Here is an 18623-nt window from a genome sequence, read left to right on the forward strand (position 1 = left end):
CTAATAACTTTAAAATTGGGAGATTATCCAAGTGGGCTCCATGTAATCACAAGGGTACTTAAAAATGGAAGAGGGGGACTTCCCTGGTGGTCCAGTGGCTAAGACTCAACACTCTCAATGCAGGGAGCCCGGGTTCAATCCCTGGTCAGGGAACTAGATCCCACATGCCCCAACTAAGGATCCTGCACACGGCAATGAAGATCCTGCATGCCACAACCAAGACACAGCACATCCAAATAAATAAATATTTTTTTAAAAAATGGAAGAGGGGGCTTCCCTGGTGGCGCAGTGGTTGAGAATCTGTCTGCCAATGCAGGGGACATGGGTTTGAGCCCTGGTCTGGGAAGATCCCACATGCCGCGGAGCAACTAGGCCCGTGAGCCACAATTGCTGAGCCTGCGCGTCTGGAGCCTGTGCTCCGCAACAAGAGAGGCTGCGATAGTGAGAGGCCCGCGCATCGCGATGAAGAGTGGCCCCCACTTGCCGCAACTAGAGAAAGCCCTAGCACAGAAACGAAGACCCAACACAGCCATAAATAAATAAATAAATAAATAAATTTAAAAAAAAATGGAAGAGGAAGTCGGTGGTGGATTGGGGGGGCGGGCAGGGAGATGCGACTATGGAAGTATGGTTAGAGAGATACAACGTAGCTCGCTTTGCAGATGGAGGATGGGGGCCATGGGAATATGGGTAGTCTCTTGAAGATGGAAAAGAGCCTCCAGAAAGAAACATAGCCTTACCTTGATTTTAGCCCAGTAAGACCTGTATTGGACTTCTACATAACTACAAGATAATAAATTTGTGTTGTTTTACAACACTAAGTTTGTGGTAATTTGTTACAGCATCACTAGAAAACTAATGCAAGGACATAACAGACACTCAGCATTCATTTGCTGAATGATGAATGAAACCACAAAAACCCTGGGTCTATAGATAAATGGGTAAAAGATAGAAATATATCATTCACAGAATACAAATGGCTAATAAGCAGTTGTAAACATCTTCAGCTGATATTGAAGAGATGCAAATGAAAACCTATCAAATTAGCAGGCTGTTGTGATCCTTTGGGCGTCCTACCCACCAAGTTATACAGAAGGGAATTAGGGGCTCCTTCTCTGGGATGACTGGGCAGTATCTCCAGATGCCAAATTGATGAGCAGGCACTTAAATCCATGCAAACGTTTGGATGTTTGTACTAAAGCTTTTTCCAGCTTGCTTTATAAATAAAGGAAATAAAAACCTCCCCAATTGGGCCAAAAATTCTTAGGAATGACCAGTAAAAGTCTTGGGGGTTATCTAGACCAATATAAAACTATAAGTGAAATGTTGATGACCCAAGCATGCTGGGGTGTTTTACAAACTGCTGATGTTCACACACACACGCGCGCACACACACACACACACACACGGCCCGTGAAAAAGGAAATTTAAAGGAAAAATACAAAAACATTATTAGACTATATTCTCTTTTTTACCACTATTCTTTACTAATGGCACATTCTACCTAAGATAGAAGATGGTTTTATGTTCCCCAGGAATTTTTCTTTTCTGTAACATTTTTCTTTTCTGTTTTTACATAATTGATGCTTTGTTTATATAATACTAACAGACAGACTTATCTGTACCTATATGATATAAACCTCACTGCAAGATATTTAGAAACAAGGTAAAAAGGAATACAAGTCACCACCCCACCTACCATCTCAGGTGAGTTTTATGTACTCACCTCTATTTGTGAAGCATGTTGGTCCTTCTTAAAGCCCCAAGCAAAATAATATTTTAAATGATTATTGCATCACGGAAATTATGGTCATGCCCAAACCTCTAATCAATTTTATGGAAACTTGCAAACTCCAAAAATGTTACCAGATTTAATTTTTGTAAAATCTGGGGTAAATTTGTCCAGCAGAAAGTCTTCTCTGTAAACTCTGTACATTATCATTACAGATAGGTACACTGGTGGTTAAATGAAACTTTTATAACCTGCCTTGGGGGCCCACATTTCCCATGTGTCCAATACGCGCAAACTAAAAAGGCATCAAGACAACTGTCAAACTAGACATCAAGCGTGTGTCTACACAACTACTATGCGGTTTAGCTCAACAAAAAAGTGACCTGACTTACCTCATTGATGAGGAATAAAGGAAAATAAAACAACAGAAGTATTTATCTCAGTTACTCAGTTACGATACAGTCATAACATTACTGGTTTTAGTTCTGGTGTAATTATTATTATTATGGATGCGTTTTTTGTATCATGTTAGAAATTTAAGTCAAATTGTAAAATCATATAAGAAAGTTAAAGTGATTAAAATTGGTCAGAGTAAATCTAGCAGGTTATATAAAGGGATATATTTAAACAAGTTTAGTGTTACAGTATCAGTATTTGGTAGGTTCTCTTATGAGGTTCCTTTACACACTTATCTGTAATGAGTAATCAAATATTGCATTAACCAGTCAAAAATTATGTACGGTGTCAGAAGAAACCAAGCAAAAAAATTCTTTTCAATGTCCCCACTATAGTCTACATTGCTTTTGGTACAATTCTGTGACTACTAAAAGTTATGTATGATACACAACTCTTCACTCAGATACTGCCCTGTCAATACAAAAGGAACAAGCTCCTTAGAACCCTGGTTTTCAAACTGTAGGTCGAGATCTGTGAGTGGGTTAGAGAAACAGGGAGTTCCCTGGTGGTCTAGTGGTTGGGATTCTGCGCTTTCACTGCCATGGCCCGGGTTCGGTCCCTGGTCGGGGAACTGAGATCCCGCAGGCTGCTCGGGGCAGCCAAAAAAAAAAAAAAAAAGAATAGAGAAACAAATATCAACACGCATCAAACCGTGACAAGCAAAGGATTACTGTGAAACTTTAGCCTGTTCATTATCTCTATATATGCACACACACGTGTACCAAGTCCTTGATGTAAAACGGATTTCTTAGTAAGAGATACTGTCAAAAATTTTTGAAAAACACAACATTGGTAGAATAGTTGTCTCCAATCTTGGGGCCAGGGCTTAGGACTGGAGGTGTCTGGGGCATGCACTTGTGAAGGCTTGCTGCAGTGCCCTCCAACAGTACAACGGGGGCATGGAGGGAGGAGGTGATAGAGTAATAAAGATTTGTGGGATATGAAGATTGCGAAGAAGGCTTAAGAAATGAGTTAGTGATTTAAAACACTAATTAAACATCCCCCCGACACTTCACCAAATACAGCCCAAATCTCTGGGCTCAGTATTTACCACCCTTCCCAGCTGGGTCCCAAGCTCCCTTTACACCCTGTCTCACCTTTGCCCCCACCCAACACTCCATGCCCCTCAGTGAACCACAAACCTTTACATTCTGCACACCTGGCTTCTCCTCAGCCCAAAAGGCCTCATCTTGTAATTACAGGCCGTGCACCTGTTGGCTGAATGATGGGCGGTATCCCTGCTATATTAATAGCATTGCCCTGCCCCCACTTGTGGATGGGGCCATGTTTTGTTTACTGTGATTCCCTGGGGTGCTTAGCATCCTGCCTCATACTTAGTACTTAATAATTTTCCAACTCTTGACCAATTTTGTAAACAACCATTTTGATAAGACAAGTTTATTATATGGCTCTCCAACCTCTGCTTGTCAATATACCTTGAAGGTGCCTTAAAAAAGAAAAGTTGTGGGACTTCCTGGCGGTCCAGTGGTTAAGAATCTGTGCTTCCACTGCAGGGGTGCACGGGTTCAATCCGTGGTCGGGGAACTAAGATCCTGCATGCTGTGCGGTGCGGCCAAAAAAAAAAACGGTAGTGATAGAACCGAACTGAACCACACTGGACTCTATTGGGAGCAAAATGCTTTCAAAATAGACCTGTTGGGCTGGGCTGTGAAGATAAGGCACCTAGAACTAGCACAACAAGCACTGTGTAATTTAGGGGTTACAAAAATCAAAACTTATCTGATTGGTTGAAGCCATCAGTCTAGAGTTCCTGATGGAAGGGGGAAATCTGTGAAAGAGGAGCCACACAACAGGTTGAGGACTCAGATAGGTCCCTGGCTCTGAATCACCATCCTTCAGTCATTTATATTCTCAGCCACCTGAAATAACCACCCTGGTGCTCCAGGATAAGTAAAAACTGTACCCTCAGGAAAAAATAAAAATAAAAATGGAGTTAGTGAATAAGCAAATGGAAATCCATGGTTTTTAAATGTTTAAAATCAGTTTTAGCATTGCATGTACAGATCAGTAATGTAATCATTATGATACCTTGTGTGTTTGGTCAACTTTTTAAGGTATAAAAGTATGTAAAATAATTTCATATACAGCTGACCCTTGAGCAACATGGGTTTGAACTGCTTGGATCCACTTACACGCAGATTTTTTTCAGCAGTAAATACTACAGTACAGCACAATCTGTGGTTGGTTGAATCCGCAGGTGCAGAACCACAGATAGGGAGGAACTTCCGTATAGAGAGCCAGCCATAACTTATATGCAGATATTTGCCTGTGCAGAGGGCCAGCGCTCCCAACCCCCCGTGTTGTTCAAGGGTCAACTGTACTAATTTGGGGAGTTTAAATGCTTAGAAATATTTAAGTAATAATTAATGTTTACACACTTGAAAATTTGTCTAAGCGGTTAAACTTGAAAGTTTTATTAGTTGTTAAAACAGTTTGTACATATTTAGAAAAATGTTAATCGCTTACTGTCTGAAGAACTATTCATTTGATACTTTTATTAGACTAGTGGATTGATTACTAAATAACGCACAAAGGGTTACAGGTTTTCCCCCTCTACACTAAGCCTCTGGGACATTAAGAGTCTTAGAAGCCTTCTGGGATATGAGGAAGGGTTGTGCCTTTTTCTCACTCCTGGCCTGTGGGCAGTGTCCTGAAGGTAGAATGTGGCGGCTTGGGCCGCCATAGTCATCTTGCTACGTGGATGGCAGTGGCTGAGGATGGTTGAGGGAAAGGATGGAAGAGACCTGGAGCTACTGTCTTGCTCTTCCAGAGAAGCTCCTTCCACTGGGGATTTTAATTACCTGCAACTTTACGGCCTGCCTTTCCACCCCACCCTCACTTCCTTTGCTGGCTCTCAACCTTGGCTACACATTGTAATCTCTTACTTATGTTCACTGGACCCCAACCCCAGAGATTCTGATTGAACTGGTCCAGGGTGCAGCCTGGCACAAGACTGCAGTAAACTCCCCAGGTGATTCTAACAAGCAACCAGGGCTGAGAACCACTGCTCCAACTGTAAGCTCTTCTTTTCCCTTTGGAATTTTATCTTTCTATTTCATACTGTGGTTATCTATGTCTATTTCTTCCTTCTTCCTAGACTGTGGGCTCCCAAATGGCCTTCCAAACAATGCATGTGGCCCTTCCCAGCTCCAGGGGACTTCAAGTGTCCATCGCTGATAGAAGTAGCAGAGTTATGCCTTATTTGGAATTTAGGTTCTATAGTCTATGCTTATGGCATCAAATGAGTCAAAATCACCCTTGACAATCCCTCAGGAAGGCTCTGTTCTGGGAGTCTGATGTCCTGTCTCCCCATCACCATCTACATAGACCGTTTCCTCCTAGACTGGAACAGAAAGCTGCCTCCTCCTCCACCAGGCACCAGAGGAAGTAGGTGGTTGTATTTAGGCGCCATCTTGCATAAAAAATACACATTTAAACACATGCCTCACCCTCAGCACAGCAGGAAGCTCATGCCATGAACAGCCCACAGGAACCAGAGTGCTGACCCTACAGGAGACACACATCTCCCATCTCAACCCACTCTCGAGCATATGGTCCTTACATCCACCAGTGCATGGAATCACCCACACCATTCAAACTTTTTGTCAAGGATGTAGAACTGAATTCATGTGAGGTACTATATGAAGCAATGTCCCTCCACTGCACAATTCTATCCAGCTCAAACAGGTCTTCCCCTTTCTTCTCCCTGTCCCACAAGCAGCTGGCCCAGCCTCTCTCCTCCCTGACCTCCCTTCCGTCCCTCTTAAGGCTGATGTTCCCTAGGAGTCTATCCTTGGCACTTCTCATTAACTCTTCTTCCTAAGGGCTCTCATGGTGAGAACTCCTTCCTCAGTTTGGGGAGATGTGGCCCAAGAGGATTCCCACTTTGGCTCTGGTAAGGTAGGGGAGGAGGAGTAAGACTTCATCCAGGCCTTGGGGGCTGGGCTTGCAGGACACAAAGGAACAGAGTAAACGCTTTTTTTGAATGAATGAATGAATGAATGCATGCTTGATAAGAACGGAACTTGTATCTGCCTCCAAAGGACCCCACCCCCACCCCCAAGATATATTCTGAGGCTGAGATTTTCACCTGCTCATCTAGCACCTCTTCTGCCACACCAAGCCACACCAAGCTCACCAGTGCTCATAGACCTTTAATCTATAACTGCCTGGCCACACTCCACCACTGCCCCAGGATGGAAGGGAGGGATAAAGATGTATAGCCAGCTAGACCATGCCAGCTCTGAGTCCAAGAGGGAAGGGCTAGGTCAGGCTGGGACCTGGGCAGGGGGCTCCCGGCCCCAGGCGATGAGGGAGTTGCTGGCCTGGGCAAGCTCGGTGATGGATACCCGGCCCCGCTGTCGGATGAAGTTAGCCATGGCAGTCAGTTCCTCCGGGGTTATGTAGATGAACTTGCCCCGGTCGTCAATCACACCTGTGGGGACATGCAGGTTGTGGGGCTGAGCCCTCCCCACCTGGCCTGAGGATGCCCACCCACCCACCCCTCCTGCCTGCCTACTTGGCCTCTCCTGGCTGTATCCAATCTTGGCTAGGTGAGTCAAATCAGGCTTCCTTGCCTGTCCTCGTCACTCAAAGCCATCCCCAGGCCTTAGCGTGTCCTCCTTGTAACTGCATCCCCGTCCTCAGTACACTGCTCCCCCAACCCGGGGTGGTCATCCTACCTCTGCAATAAGTCCCTGCAGCACCACGTGGCTAGATACTCCCCAAGGCCAGGGCCCGTAATGACTGATTCTTATCCTCTCACCTGTAAGAGTTCCCTCAGTCAGCAGGTCCTGGATGCGGTTTATGGTGTCCTATGAGGAGAACAGTTCTCAGAGCAGAGATGGGTGCTGCCGTCCTCAGAAAAGGCACTCGCAACCTCCCTCCCACCACAGCCAAATCTACTCCTCTCCTTCTCGTGGCCACCCTGCAATGTGACTCCATGTTTCTCCTTTGGAGGGACCGAGAGAGAAGGGGCTCTGGTCCTGGGACCCTGCAGGACCCCTGAGAGAGGCTCTCTTCCAACCAGGGGAGAACCGTTGGTGACATTTGACCGAGAAGGCTGGTATAGCCTGTTGTAAGACAGCTGTCAAGGTAACTGGATTTGGGCTGCTAAGAGTGATGGGGTTTAGACATTTTTCTTTTTTCTCCCTGCCTGTTTTCCAACTAGTTAGAAAGGCAGGATTCCTGGGGTGCCAAGAGATTCCTACACTCTACTCATTCTTGGTTGGGGGCAAGGTGGAAGGGGCATCAAGACTTTCCATCTTTAGGGCAGGCCCTCTCTTACAACCACACAGACCCCATGGCCACACTCCATGTAACAGGCCACCTTGTAGGGCTTACCTGAGTCCGCAGGCCCACCTGGGAAGCCAGGTCTTCCAAGAGCACAACCTTGGACTGCTACAAACAAAGGGAGGAAAGGGAATGAGGCTGAGCTTGAGCAAATCCTTCTCAGCACTGGAACCCTCTGAAGTTGGCATTCTGATCCGATCTGCTCTGGGTGGCTGGATAAACACTGTGTAGATTCCTATGGGAGAGCCTTGCTCCCTTCACACACGACTCACGCACTCTCCCAACTACCCATATGGAGAGACACACACATTCATAACCTCTCTCATTCCCTTGCTTGTGGGCAGAGATCTGCCCGAAACTACCACCTGCCCCCCAGGCTCCTGGACCGAAGACCACCCTGAGACAGACTCACAAGTGGAAAACCAAGCACAGCTGCCACCTTCTTCTCTGCAACCAGACCTATCTTTCTAACATCTTGGGCAAGTTGGAAGGGGAAGCACCATAGAGATGAAGGGGAGGGGTGACAGTCACCAAAAGCTATTTAAAAAAACTTTTTCTAGGACTTGTATTTGCTGAGAACCTGCCAGGACAAGGTACTGAGAAGGTGTTGGGGAAGCAATGTTGAAAAAGACATAGCTCACAGCCCCGCCAGGAGGAAGGTGAGAATGTGGAGAAGAACAGAGCAGATAAAAGGCCCCAATAAGCCAGGGCCTCGGTAGAAGCTCATTCTTGCCTCGCCTTTGCTCAAGGACCCCTGGCCTGGAGAGTACCACAACCCTGACACGCCCATACTTCTTTTTACCCATCCTCTTCACACCGTAGGAGCCCCCCCTTAAAATAACTGTTGATAACACTGCTCAGTGCTTTCCACACACAGCCATGTGCCACGTGCCTCCCTCACATCCTCAGGAGAAACGTTAGTTCCCAGGGATGCAGCTGAGGGTCCACTGCTGGATCCTACACATGCACCTGCCCCCGCCTCCCCCGCCTCTCTCAGCATATGACTTGAGAGAAGGCGGTCTTTTGCGTTTCTGTGCATCTTCCATAGCAAATGAGCTGGGGTAGGAGTGACACGGTGACACCGCCCCAGCTGCAGATGGCATGTGACTGTTTGAAATGCCAAACCGAATACGTAAGCAGGGAGGCAAGTGAGCAGCAGTTGGGCCACAGTGTGGGCAAGCACAAGGTGACCTGGCCAGCCTGCCTCTACCTACAAAGCAGGGAGTGGGTGCTGGGCTCCGAGCGACAGCTCAGAGTGGGAATATGGAGTCAGAGACCAGGTGGTCTCTGAAAACCTGGCCTGAGGGGCTACTGAGCCAAAAGTATGTTTGGCAAAACAAACCAACCAACCCAGCCTCAATCAGAGAGAAGAGTGGAGTAACAAGAGCAAGCTATGCCTGTGCACATAACTGCTGCACACAGAAATGTCCCTCCAGTTCTGAAACCCTAAGACAAAAGGGCCCATCCCCTTGGAGCCAAGAGGAAGGTGGGTAGGCTGAATTTTGGAAATTCTCCTTCTCCCTGCAGACAGCAGCTCTGGGAGAATCAGCTAGCATAGGCTGGAGAGACTTCTAAACTCCAAGAGTTTGGAGAACCCCCAGAAAATGGCCCCTCCAGAGAGGTGCTGAGAGCGAGGGCTGGCACTGCCCTGGGTACCTTTTCTCAGGCCTCTGCCTTGGAGAGGGGGACCTGAAGCTGATGCAGGAGGGCTTCCTGGAGGAGAGACTCAGGACTACATTGCTGCCCACCGGGTAGGTGGGGACAGTGAGCTCCAAACAGCAGCAGGAAAATGAGAGATACCCTGCCCAGGGTTGCAGCCCTCAATCAAGTGTGCCAGGGTGGAGAATGGGCTCCATCAGAGGGGAATGGTGGCAGTCTGAGGGAGCCTTCTCCCTCTCGGGAGCCCTGGCCCCCAGCTGTGAGCCTAGCCCCTCGCCGGCTGGGAGGTGTCTAAACCCCGCTCTCTTCTGGGAGAGGTGGGAGAGGGTTAGCAAGCCCCCAGCTCCTTGGTGCCCCTGGTTACCACTCCCACTACCGCCTCCGCTCCCTCTGCATTCCTTCCCTCAGCCGCCTCTGCACCCCTTAGCTGCACTTGAAAACCTCTCCCCTCATCGCATCCTTTGTGGGAGAGGAGAAGTTGCTTAGCAGCAAAGCAGAGCAGGACGTGCTTATGCAACACAACCCGGAGCAGTATCCGGGAGGCCTGCGCTGCAGCTGTAGACAGAAGGGGGCACACCTGCTGCCCTGCCCCAGATTCCAAAGGAAACATCATCCTATATCCCCCGGAAGACCCAAGTTCCTGGTTGGGAACACACGGCAGGGGATGCTTGTTTCACCTCAGTAGAGCCTCAGTATGACAGAACTGGCAGAAAACACACGTGAAGAAACTTGAAAACACAGTGACTCACTGAGCATGGGGTCTGAAGAGCAGGGAAACTGTCAAACCCTAAGCGTGAGGAAGCGATCATAGACTCGCACCTCCCACACAGACCAGGTGCTTCTCCACCTTTGGGGTCAGAGAAGAAGGGACTCTCCTGTCCAGGACCCCAGCAGCTCAGCCTCTCTTGGTCCACCTGCCCACTCCTGCACAAGCTTGAGTGAAACGCCTGCAGTCCCCGCTCAGGCCTACTCCCTCCAGGTCCTGAAGATGCCTCCAACATGCACACAGGAAGCAGGCAGCTGACACCCAGGTTCTGCTCTGTGGCTTCTTACCTTAATGTAGTTGATGAACTCGGCCAGGAAGCTGTGGGACTGGAGGAGCAGAGAAATCAAGGTGAGTGTCCCTCTGGCAGGGGCCACAGGGTCTATGCCTACACACCTGCCCATCTGAGTGCCACTTGCCTGCCCTGCCTGTGTGCCTGTCCAACCACCTGCGTGAGCAGTAGAGCCTCCTGTGGTGTGGGGATCAAGGCACCACTTCTCCCAAAAACAAGGTCTCAGCCGCTAGAGCCTGCTGATCCTGATGCCCACCCGCCTCTCACTGCCTGACTGGGGAGGCAGGTGAGGAGCAGCGGAGTGTCTGGGATGGGGTGGCTCGTCTTTTTGGGCACAGGGAGGGGTTTCCTAGGGGTGGTGGGCCCACCTGCTCCTCAGTCATGGTCTCGCCCACACCCTCTTCCTCCACCACGAAGGCCTCCTTCAGTTTCAGATACTCTTCATGCTCCCGCTGGGCCTGCTCCTCCCGGGCTTTCCTCTCCTCCTCCTCCTGTGGACACAGAAGAGGCAAGAGTCAGATATTTTAGGGTGAGTGCCCACCCTATCCTGTTCTGGTCTCTGCTGCCCCCACAGGGCAGCAGAGCATCCAGCCCAGCCCTTTCTCAGGGACAGAGCTCCGTTAAGACCTTGATCCCTCTGGCCCCTAAGCTGAACAGCAGGATCCCTCTTCTCAATCAGTTCCATCACCTCCCAGAAGAATGCTGCTCAGCCCCCCTATCCCTGAAAATCCTGCCATGAACCCCCCCATAATATCCTCCAGTCACCCCCCCTCCCACTTCCTGTCCTGTCATGTCCAAACTTCGTGAACAAACACCCAGTTTCCCTTTCCCCCCAATCATCCATCCATCCAGCCCACTCCAATCTGGCTTCTGCATACTCAGCTCCACCAAAACAAGTCCTGCTATGGTCTCACCCATGTCCTCCAACCACAAAAGCCAAAGGACAACCATCAGGCCTCATACCCCTGTCTTCTCAGTGGCCTGGGGCAAAGCCAACCATCCCTTCTTCCCTCCCTTGGCATCCAGACCCTACCCTCTCCTGGATTTCCTCCTGTTCCTTGGGCCATTCTTCCCGCCTCCTCCATCACTCAGCCCTGTCCCTTCTTTCTCCTTCACTCTCTGGGCCACCTCACCATGCCCACAGCATCAACAATTATGTCCTTGCCAGTGGCTGCCACAGTTGTATCCCCACCCAAATCTCTCCTTGCAAACGCACAACTGCCCAAGTGGCACACCCACTGGGCTGTCTCACAGGCACCTCAAATTGATTATGTTCCAGAAAGACCCTGTGATCTACTCCCCACACATCTGGTACTCCTCCTGGGCCCCTGGCTCAGTGAATCACACAACCATCTGGCCAGATGCCCTGGTCAGAAATGAGGCCCCATCTACTTCTTTCTTTAACTTCTGGAAAACTTGATCCACCCATGTCACTCCATCACCAGCACAACCTAGTGCAACAGTCTCGCCCCAAATCAACCCATTTTCCAGAATTCTCAGAACGATCTATTTTAAACATGAAGCTAAAGCTGGGACACGGAATATACAAGATGAGCCTGGAGCATTTTGCAGTGTCAAAAGTAAAAAAGTACTTAAAAAAACAAAACAATAAGGGTATGTCAAAGGTACACAGGAGCCAACTAAAAGAGCTCCCAGTGGCCAAAGCTGGAACAATCTAAGCAAAAAAGTCAATAAGATAGCATTGGATAGGACTTCCCTGGCGGCTCAGTGGTTAGGACTTTGCACTTTCACTGCTGAGGGCCCAGGTTCAATCCCTGGTTGGGGCACTAAGATCCCACATGGCACATGGCGTGGCCCAAAAAAAAAAAAAAAAAAAAAAAAGATAGCATTTGGATTATAATACTAAGTTCAAATAAATATCCATAAGTCCATGTGGATACAAATAAACAATTGGGGACTTCCCTGGTGGCACAGTGGTTAAGAATCCGCCTGCCAACGCAGGGGACACGGTTCAATCCCTGGTCCGGGAAGATGCCACATGCCGTGGAGCAACTAAGCCCATGCACCACAACTACTGAGCCTGCGCTCTAGAGCCCACAAGCCACAACTACTGAGCCCATGCACCGCAACTACTGAAGCCTGTGTGCTCTAGGGCCTGTGCTCCGCAACAAGCCACCGCAATGAGAAGCCTGTGCACTGCAATGAAGACCCAATGCAGCCAAAAGATAAATTATTTAAAAAAAAGAAAAAAATTTTTTAAAATTGCTTTAAAAAAATAAAACAATTGAATAAAGAAAGAAGAAAAGATAAATCTGTACAAAAGAATTCCAAATACTTTATGTAAATACTCTCCTCTTAAGAAGGTGGAACATAGCTCCCTACTCCGTAAGTGTGGGCTGTGCAGTGACTTGTTTCCAAAGAAGCATGGGAAATGGGGAAATCTGGCAAATGTAACCTTAGCCAGGTGATCAAGGTTAACATACTAGTGATAAGTCAAGTTGATAACATGTACTCTTGCTATGTTGTGGTGAGGATGACACTTCACCTCCAGTCTTCCTTCCAGAAATCTATAACCCCCAGTCTAACCGTGACAATAACATAAGCCAAATGCAAATAGAGGGACATTTTACAAAATACTCGCCCAACAGTTCTCAAAACTGTCAAGATCATCAAAAGCAAAGAAAGTCTGAGAAACTGTCACAACCCAGAGGAACCTAAGGAGATATGACAACTAAGTGTAATGTGGTATCCTGGATGGAACCCTGGGAAAGAAAAAGGATATTTGGGGAAAGCTAATGAAATCCCAATAATGTGTCAAATTCACTTAATAATAATGTATTAATATTAGTTGTGAGAAATATACCACAGTAAGGTATGATGTTAATAATAAGGGAATCTGGGGTGCAGGGGAGAAGAGTCCCAGAATATTTAAGGTGCATTATTAGGATCAATATTCAGAAAGGTAAAAAACTCTCTCAACTAATGCCTCCCCTCTGCTATGTTCCAGCCCATCTGCTATAGCACCCATAGCCAGGCTTCCTGCCATCCAGTGTCCCTGGACAATAGGGCCAGTAGAGGCCAAAGGCACCATGCTATGGGGTCTTCCCAGCTGGGCAGCCCTGGCTCTCACCCTATATATCCCACATCTTTGTGATGTTGCCTTTCTTCGGCACCTGATTCTCAGAAGGAAGGAAGCATCTGGCAAACAAAGGTTGATTCACCGCCCTTATTGCAGTGGCATCCATTCCCTGAGCATCTTCTCTATGCCAGGCCCCAAACAGAACCTGGTACAGATACGATCCACCATCTCTTACAATGTCCTTTAACAGCCTCAAGACCCTTGGGATCCAGAACCCGCACTCCGCCACCTTACCTCTCTGACCCCTTTCCTTCTTCCTTCCCCTGCTCTAGCCACTCTGTCTCAATGTTCTTCAAATGCTTCAGGTGTGTCCAATAAATCACATGCACAAAATTTCAGTCTCAGGCTCACTTTTCAGCAGCAGCTTTACAGAGGCTGCACCTAGAGCTCAGGGACCAAATAAACCAGGGCCTGCACCTAGCTCAAGGCCCCTCTTCTAGGCTGGAGGTGTTGGGAAGCGGCGTGGGTATCAAGGCTGCCTGGGCAGCTGTCAGAAGTCAGCATCGGGGGACTGGCTCACCTTCTGTTCCTCCTCCAAGCGAAGCCGCTCCTCCTCCTTTTTCCACTCTGCCTCACGCTGCGACTCCAGGCGTTTCCGCTCCTCACGCTCAGCCTCCTCTGCCTGGAGAAAGGCCTTCATAGGGGGCACATCTCCACCCCCAGTTAGAGCTTGCCCACCTCCCAAACAGGCCAGGCTAGGCCAGGCCTGGCCACAGACGAAGGTTGCAGGAGACGGAGACAGGCAAGCATCAAATACCAGCCCAGCATGCAAAGAGCCTCGAGGGGAGGGTCTGCCATTTAGAAGACCCTTTCCCACTTCTCAGAGCTGCACCCCATCCCTCCTGCTTGCCTCACGCTGGGCTTTTCGTGCTTGTTTCTCCTCCAGCTTCCGTAGTTTCTTAGCTCCAATTTTCCCTAACAGGTGAGTTTCCACTGGCTTCTCGATGTCTTCTTCCTCTTGGGCTGAGTATGGTCAGAGAAAGACACTGCAGGTCCTGACCATGGAAGACTGATGATGATGGATCCACCCTACCCCTTGTCCCTCTCCTTATGGGCGGTTCTCCTTCCACTCACTTGCAAATACCACTAGCCCAGCTCTGCCCTCTAGAGGCCTCTGCCACGCAGAAATTCATCTGGGTGTGTGTGTGTGTTAGGTGTGGGGGAGGGGTGAGGGAATCATGAGGCAAGAAAACAGATGATAACTTTAGATCTGCATAGCCATAAAGAAAGCACTCTAACCCAAGGGTTAAGCCCTCAGGAAATGAGTGTGCCCACACAAGGAGAGTGCTGGAATAGAAGGAGTGGACTGAAGAACTCTCTAGGTCAATCTAAAGACTCCTGCCCTTGGACTTCCCTGGTGGTGCAGTGGTTAAGAATTCGTCTGCCAATGCAGGGAACACAGGTTTGATCCCTGGTCTGGGAAGATCCCACATGTCCGGAGCAACTAAGCCTGTGTGCCACAGCTACTGAGCCTGTGCTCTAGAGCCCGTGAGCAACAACTACTGAGCCCACGTGCCGCCACTACTGAAGCCCACGCGCCTAGAGCCCTTGTTCCGCAACGAAGAGTAGCCCCCGCTCGCCGCACTACAGAAAGCCCGCACTCAGCAACGAAGACCCAGTGCAGACAAAAATAAATAAATAAAAAGACTCCTGCCCTCCTGTTTGGACACTGAGAGCCACAATGAAGGAAGAGGGGGTTGGCTCAATGGAATAGGGATCAGGGTCCAGAGCTGCTAGTCCCCGGGAGCAAAGCCTGGGTCCTAAGTCTCCCCTAACTACATCCTATGGCTCCCAGATATCCCTCCCACACTATGGCTTCACACCCCACTCTTCTGCCCAGCTTTGGGGGTCCCCTCACCCTCTAACCCAGGCCCTTTCTCCACCAGGCTGGGCCCCTCTCACCTGGGATGACGGCCTCCCCCTCATTCTCAACTTCTTCTGCCCAGGCCACCCGCTGGGCTCGACGCTGGGCCTGCAGGCGGCTGCCCAGGTCCCTGCGGCGCCGGGGCCTGCCCCCAGTTCTCTGCTCCTCGGCCTCCAGGGGCAGAGGCTGGGCCACTCGGCCTGCTACTACTGCCTCCTCTTCATTGTGCAAAGGCTCTTGGACAGCTGTAGGGAAGAGAAGAACCATGATTCTGTCCGGCAGGCCAAACCACCTCATGGCAGGGGGAACAGCGTCCTGGAAGCCTCACCCTCCTCTGCTCAACTTCCTCCAGGCTCCCGCTGCCCATAGCACAAAGTCCCAATTTCTCAGTCTGACTGTGGAGGCCTTCATAACCTAAACCCAGACCTTGGTCCTATGCAGCAAGATCACCCCATCCCTCCCACCTGTGCTGATATCTTTCTTTCCTCTCAAGGCCCCACTTTTCCAGTTGACCTGTCAGGAAACTACCACCCTGCAAGATGGAGCTGAAGCTCTACCTCCTCTAGGAAGCCCACCTTGACCTCTCCAGACCTCATCTGAATGCCCACGGCAGGACTGCATTTATCTGTTGCCTAACACCACCTGGCATGGTTTTATCTGGCACCCCAGTCATAGAGCACACCCGAGGGCTGAGTCTCTCCTCTCAGGAAGATTTGTTGGCTATTTGCCTTACCTCAGCTTCTCTGTGCCCACCCCCCTCCCGCAGATGCTCTGAAGTAGCTTGTGGGCCCAAGGAGGGGGAGAGACATATACACAAACCCATATGCTGATAAGAAATGATGGGGAGGGGGGCAGGATGGAGGATGACAGGTGTATCTGTTCTGTGCCCTGGAGGATGACATGTTCTTCCGGGCGGGGTGCAAAACAAGGAGGAAGGTGCATGGCCACATGGGTATTCTCCTTGAAGGTGAAGGAGCTTCCTGGAGCCACCTCATGCTCTGTTCAGCTCGTGGGTAGGTAGAAAACTTAGGTTCCCCCTTCTCGTCAGCTGCTCTGGAGCCCGCCTGGGAGGGATGGGAAACCCCTGTGGATCCCCCAACGGGCGCAGAGAAGGGCTGCCCGGATGAGGGATGGGAGTGCCCGCCAGGGCCTGGCCCTTCTGCAGTGCCAAGGGACGGGGGGGAGAGGTGAGGCGAGGCTCTCTTTTGGGGCCAGGAGAAAGGCGTAGGTAACCTGCTACTCAGTCCGCGAGCCGCAATCCTGCTCTGCGGCCCCCCGCTGGTTCCCCTTCGCGCACGTATGCGCATGCGCGCAGCCTGCCTGACGCGGAAGGCGCGGTTATCTCGTCAGCCCAGCCAGGCAAGCCGGCGCATGCGCAGGAGTCGCGGCTCGACGGCCTACAGAGGCTCTGGAGTCAGAGGACGCGCGGCCCCCACCGGCCATGGCGTGGCGACGTCTCCTACCTGCTACCACCCGGCTCCGGCTGCGAGTCAGGAAGAGGATAAGGCCGACAAGCAGAGCCGCCGCCACCAAGTACACCACCGGGGCCACCATGGCAACGCCTTCCAGGTGGAACCAGCGCGTCCACTCTGAGGCCCGGGATCTCCCAGGCCCCGCCTAACGCCCATGTGGCCCCTCCCGTTTCCCATTCTAGGCTCCGCCCACCACTCGGCCCCGCCCAGGCCGCACACTAAATTTAGAGGCCCTAATTTTTTCTTAATCTGCTGTACAGCAATGAATGAATGAATGAATTAGCTGTATAGCAAAGTGATTCAGCTATACATATATATCCTTTTTTTTTGGCCTTGCTGTGCAACTTGCAGGATCTTAGTTCCCCAGCCAGGGACTGAACCTGTGCCCTTGGCAGTGAAAGCGCAGAGTCCTGACAACCGGGCTGCCAGGGAATAACCTACTTTTTTTTTTTTTTTTAATATTCTTTTCCATTATGGTTTATCATAGAATACTGAATATAGTTCTCTGTGCTATAGGAACACAGAAGGTAGGAGCTTGTTTATCTATTGCATATATACCAATAGTAGCTTACATCTGCTAACCCTAACCTCCCACTCCATCCCCCCAACCCCTCCCCCTTGACAACCACAAGTCTGTTCTATATGTCTGTGAGTCTGTTTCTGTTTCATAGATAGGCTCATTTGTCATATATTAGATTCCACATATAAGAGATATATGGTATTTGGCTTTCTCTTTCTGACTTACTTCATTTAGTATGATAATCTCTAGTTGCATCCGTGTTGCTGCGAGAGGCCCTAATTTTTAACTTTAAAATGAATTCTGGGGGAGTAAAAAATGTTAAGTGGAAATTATTGCAAATAGTTATGTGCAGCGTGACATTTATGTATGTTTAAAAAGCACTAAACAATACCACAGTGTTTATGGAAGCATACATATGCAGAAAAAGTAAAAAAGTTGCTTGGGAATGATACATACCAACTTCAGAATAGCAGTTACCTTTGGGGAGGGAAGAAGTTGGATGGCATTAACAGCAGAGATTTGCCTGTATCTGTGACATCGATCTCATTAAAAGTGGAGACCAAATCTTCTATATAAATAAATTGTAATATACTTTTGTACTCAGACTTGCAATTTCATACCATTTTAAAGTAACTTATTGGGTTGTACAAGAATTATTGATCCAGTTTTCCATAGTGAGCACTAGGAAATTAAATACAGGGAATTTAAATTTTCTTTTGATTCTTGACACTGTTCAAAAAGAAAAACAAAACTGGGACTTCCCTGGCAGTCCAGTAGTTAAGACTCAGCACTTACAATGCAGAGGGCGTGGGTTCGATCCCCGGTCTGGGAACTAAAATCCCACATGCCATGTGGTGTGGCCAAAAAAACCCCAACCAACCAACCAACAAAAAAAAACTGGGGACAAATTCTACCTCAATAAAGTTGTTTAAAAAAAAAAACCTAGGGACAGGATGTAAACTCAAGATTTTTTAAAAAGCAAATAACAACTAAACTACTAGGAATTTGCTATTACAGTAGTATGAAGATTTTGTGTGTATGATGACATAAAGATCCCAGGACCCATGATGTGTGTATAGGGGAGGATTTGAAAAAATATGGGCACACGTTAACACTTTAACATGTTAAATTGGAATGGTGGAAACTTGAGCATTTATGATTTTCTGTAATTTTGAAATAGTTCATAATTTATAAACAAGCAAAAAGGGCAGGACAGTGCTTTTAAAATATATAAATGTTGATGATCGTTGAAGCTGGTCAATGGTTATATAGGGGCTCATTATACTGCCTTTTTTTTTTTTTTTTGGTAAGTTTGTCATTTTTGTGCAAGTTTGAAATTTTCCATAATAAAAAATATTGTTAAAAAGTAAAAATTAAGACTTGATACATTTTTGTGTGTAATTTGCATGTGCATAGAAAGTTGTTTGGAAGGGCAAAATAAGAAACTGTCAA

At 48.6% G+C, this 18623-nt stretch overlaps 1 protein-coding gene across 1 annotated transcript; it reads right to left on the bottom strand.

Moving 5' to 3' along the window:
* Positions 1-6345: 6345 nt before the first annotated feature.
* Positions 6346-16813, bottom strand: DDRGK1 (DDRGK domain containing 1). The gene is made up of 9 exons (XM_059897222.1): positions 16643-16813; positions 15218-15424; positions 14166-14278; positions 13836-13937; positions 10584-10706; positions 10214-10252; positions 7553-7609; positions 6975-7023; positions 6346-6644 (listed from the first exon to the last, which is right to left on the bottom strand). Exons 1-9 carry the CDS (start codon positions 16731-16733, stop codon positions 6478-6480), a joined length of 948 nt encoding a protein of 315 aa, XP_059753205.1. The 5' UTR covers positions 16734-16813; the 3' UTR covers positions 6346-6477.
* Positions 16814-18623: the final 1810 nt, after the last annotated feature.

This window comes from Balaenoptera ricei, chromosome 15 (genome assembly GCF_028023285.1).
Source record: "Balaenoptera ricei isolate mBalRic1 chromosome 15, mBalRic1.hap2, whole genome shotgun sequence".
In the NCBI taxonomy this organism is placed as follows: Eukaryota; Metazoa; Chordata; class Mammalia; order Artiodactyla; family Balaenopteridae; genus Balaenoptera; species Balaenoptera ricei.

Excerpts from the sequence above, each read along its gene's own strand:
- DDRGK1 (XM_059897222.1), bottom strand. The coding sequence starts at position 16,733 with ATGGTGGCCCCGGTGGTGTACTTGGTGGCGGCGGCTCTGCTTGTCGGC. Across the intron at positions 15,425-16,642 it reads CCGGAGCCGGGTGGTAGCAG|CTGTCCAAGAGCCTTTGCAC; the intron begins GTAGGAGACGTC and ends TCTTCCCTACAG. Across the intron at positions 6,645-6,974 it reads GACTGAGGGAACTCTTACAG|GTGTGATTGACGACCGGGGC; the intron begins GTGAGAGGATAA and ends ATGTCCCCACAG.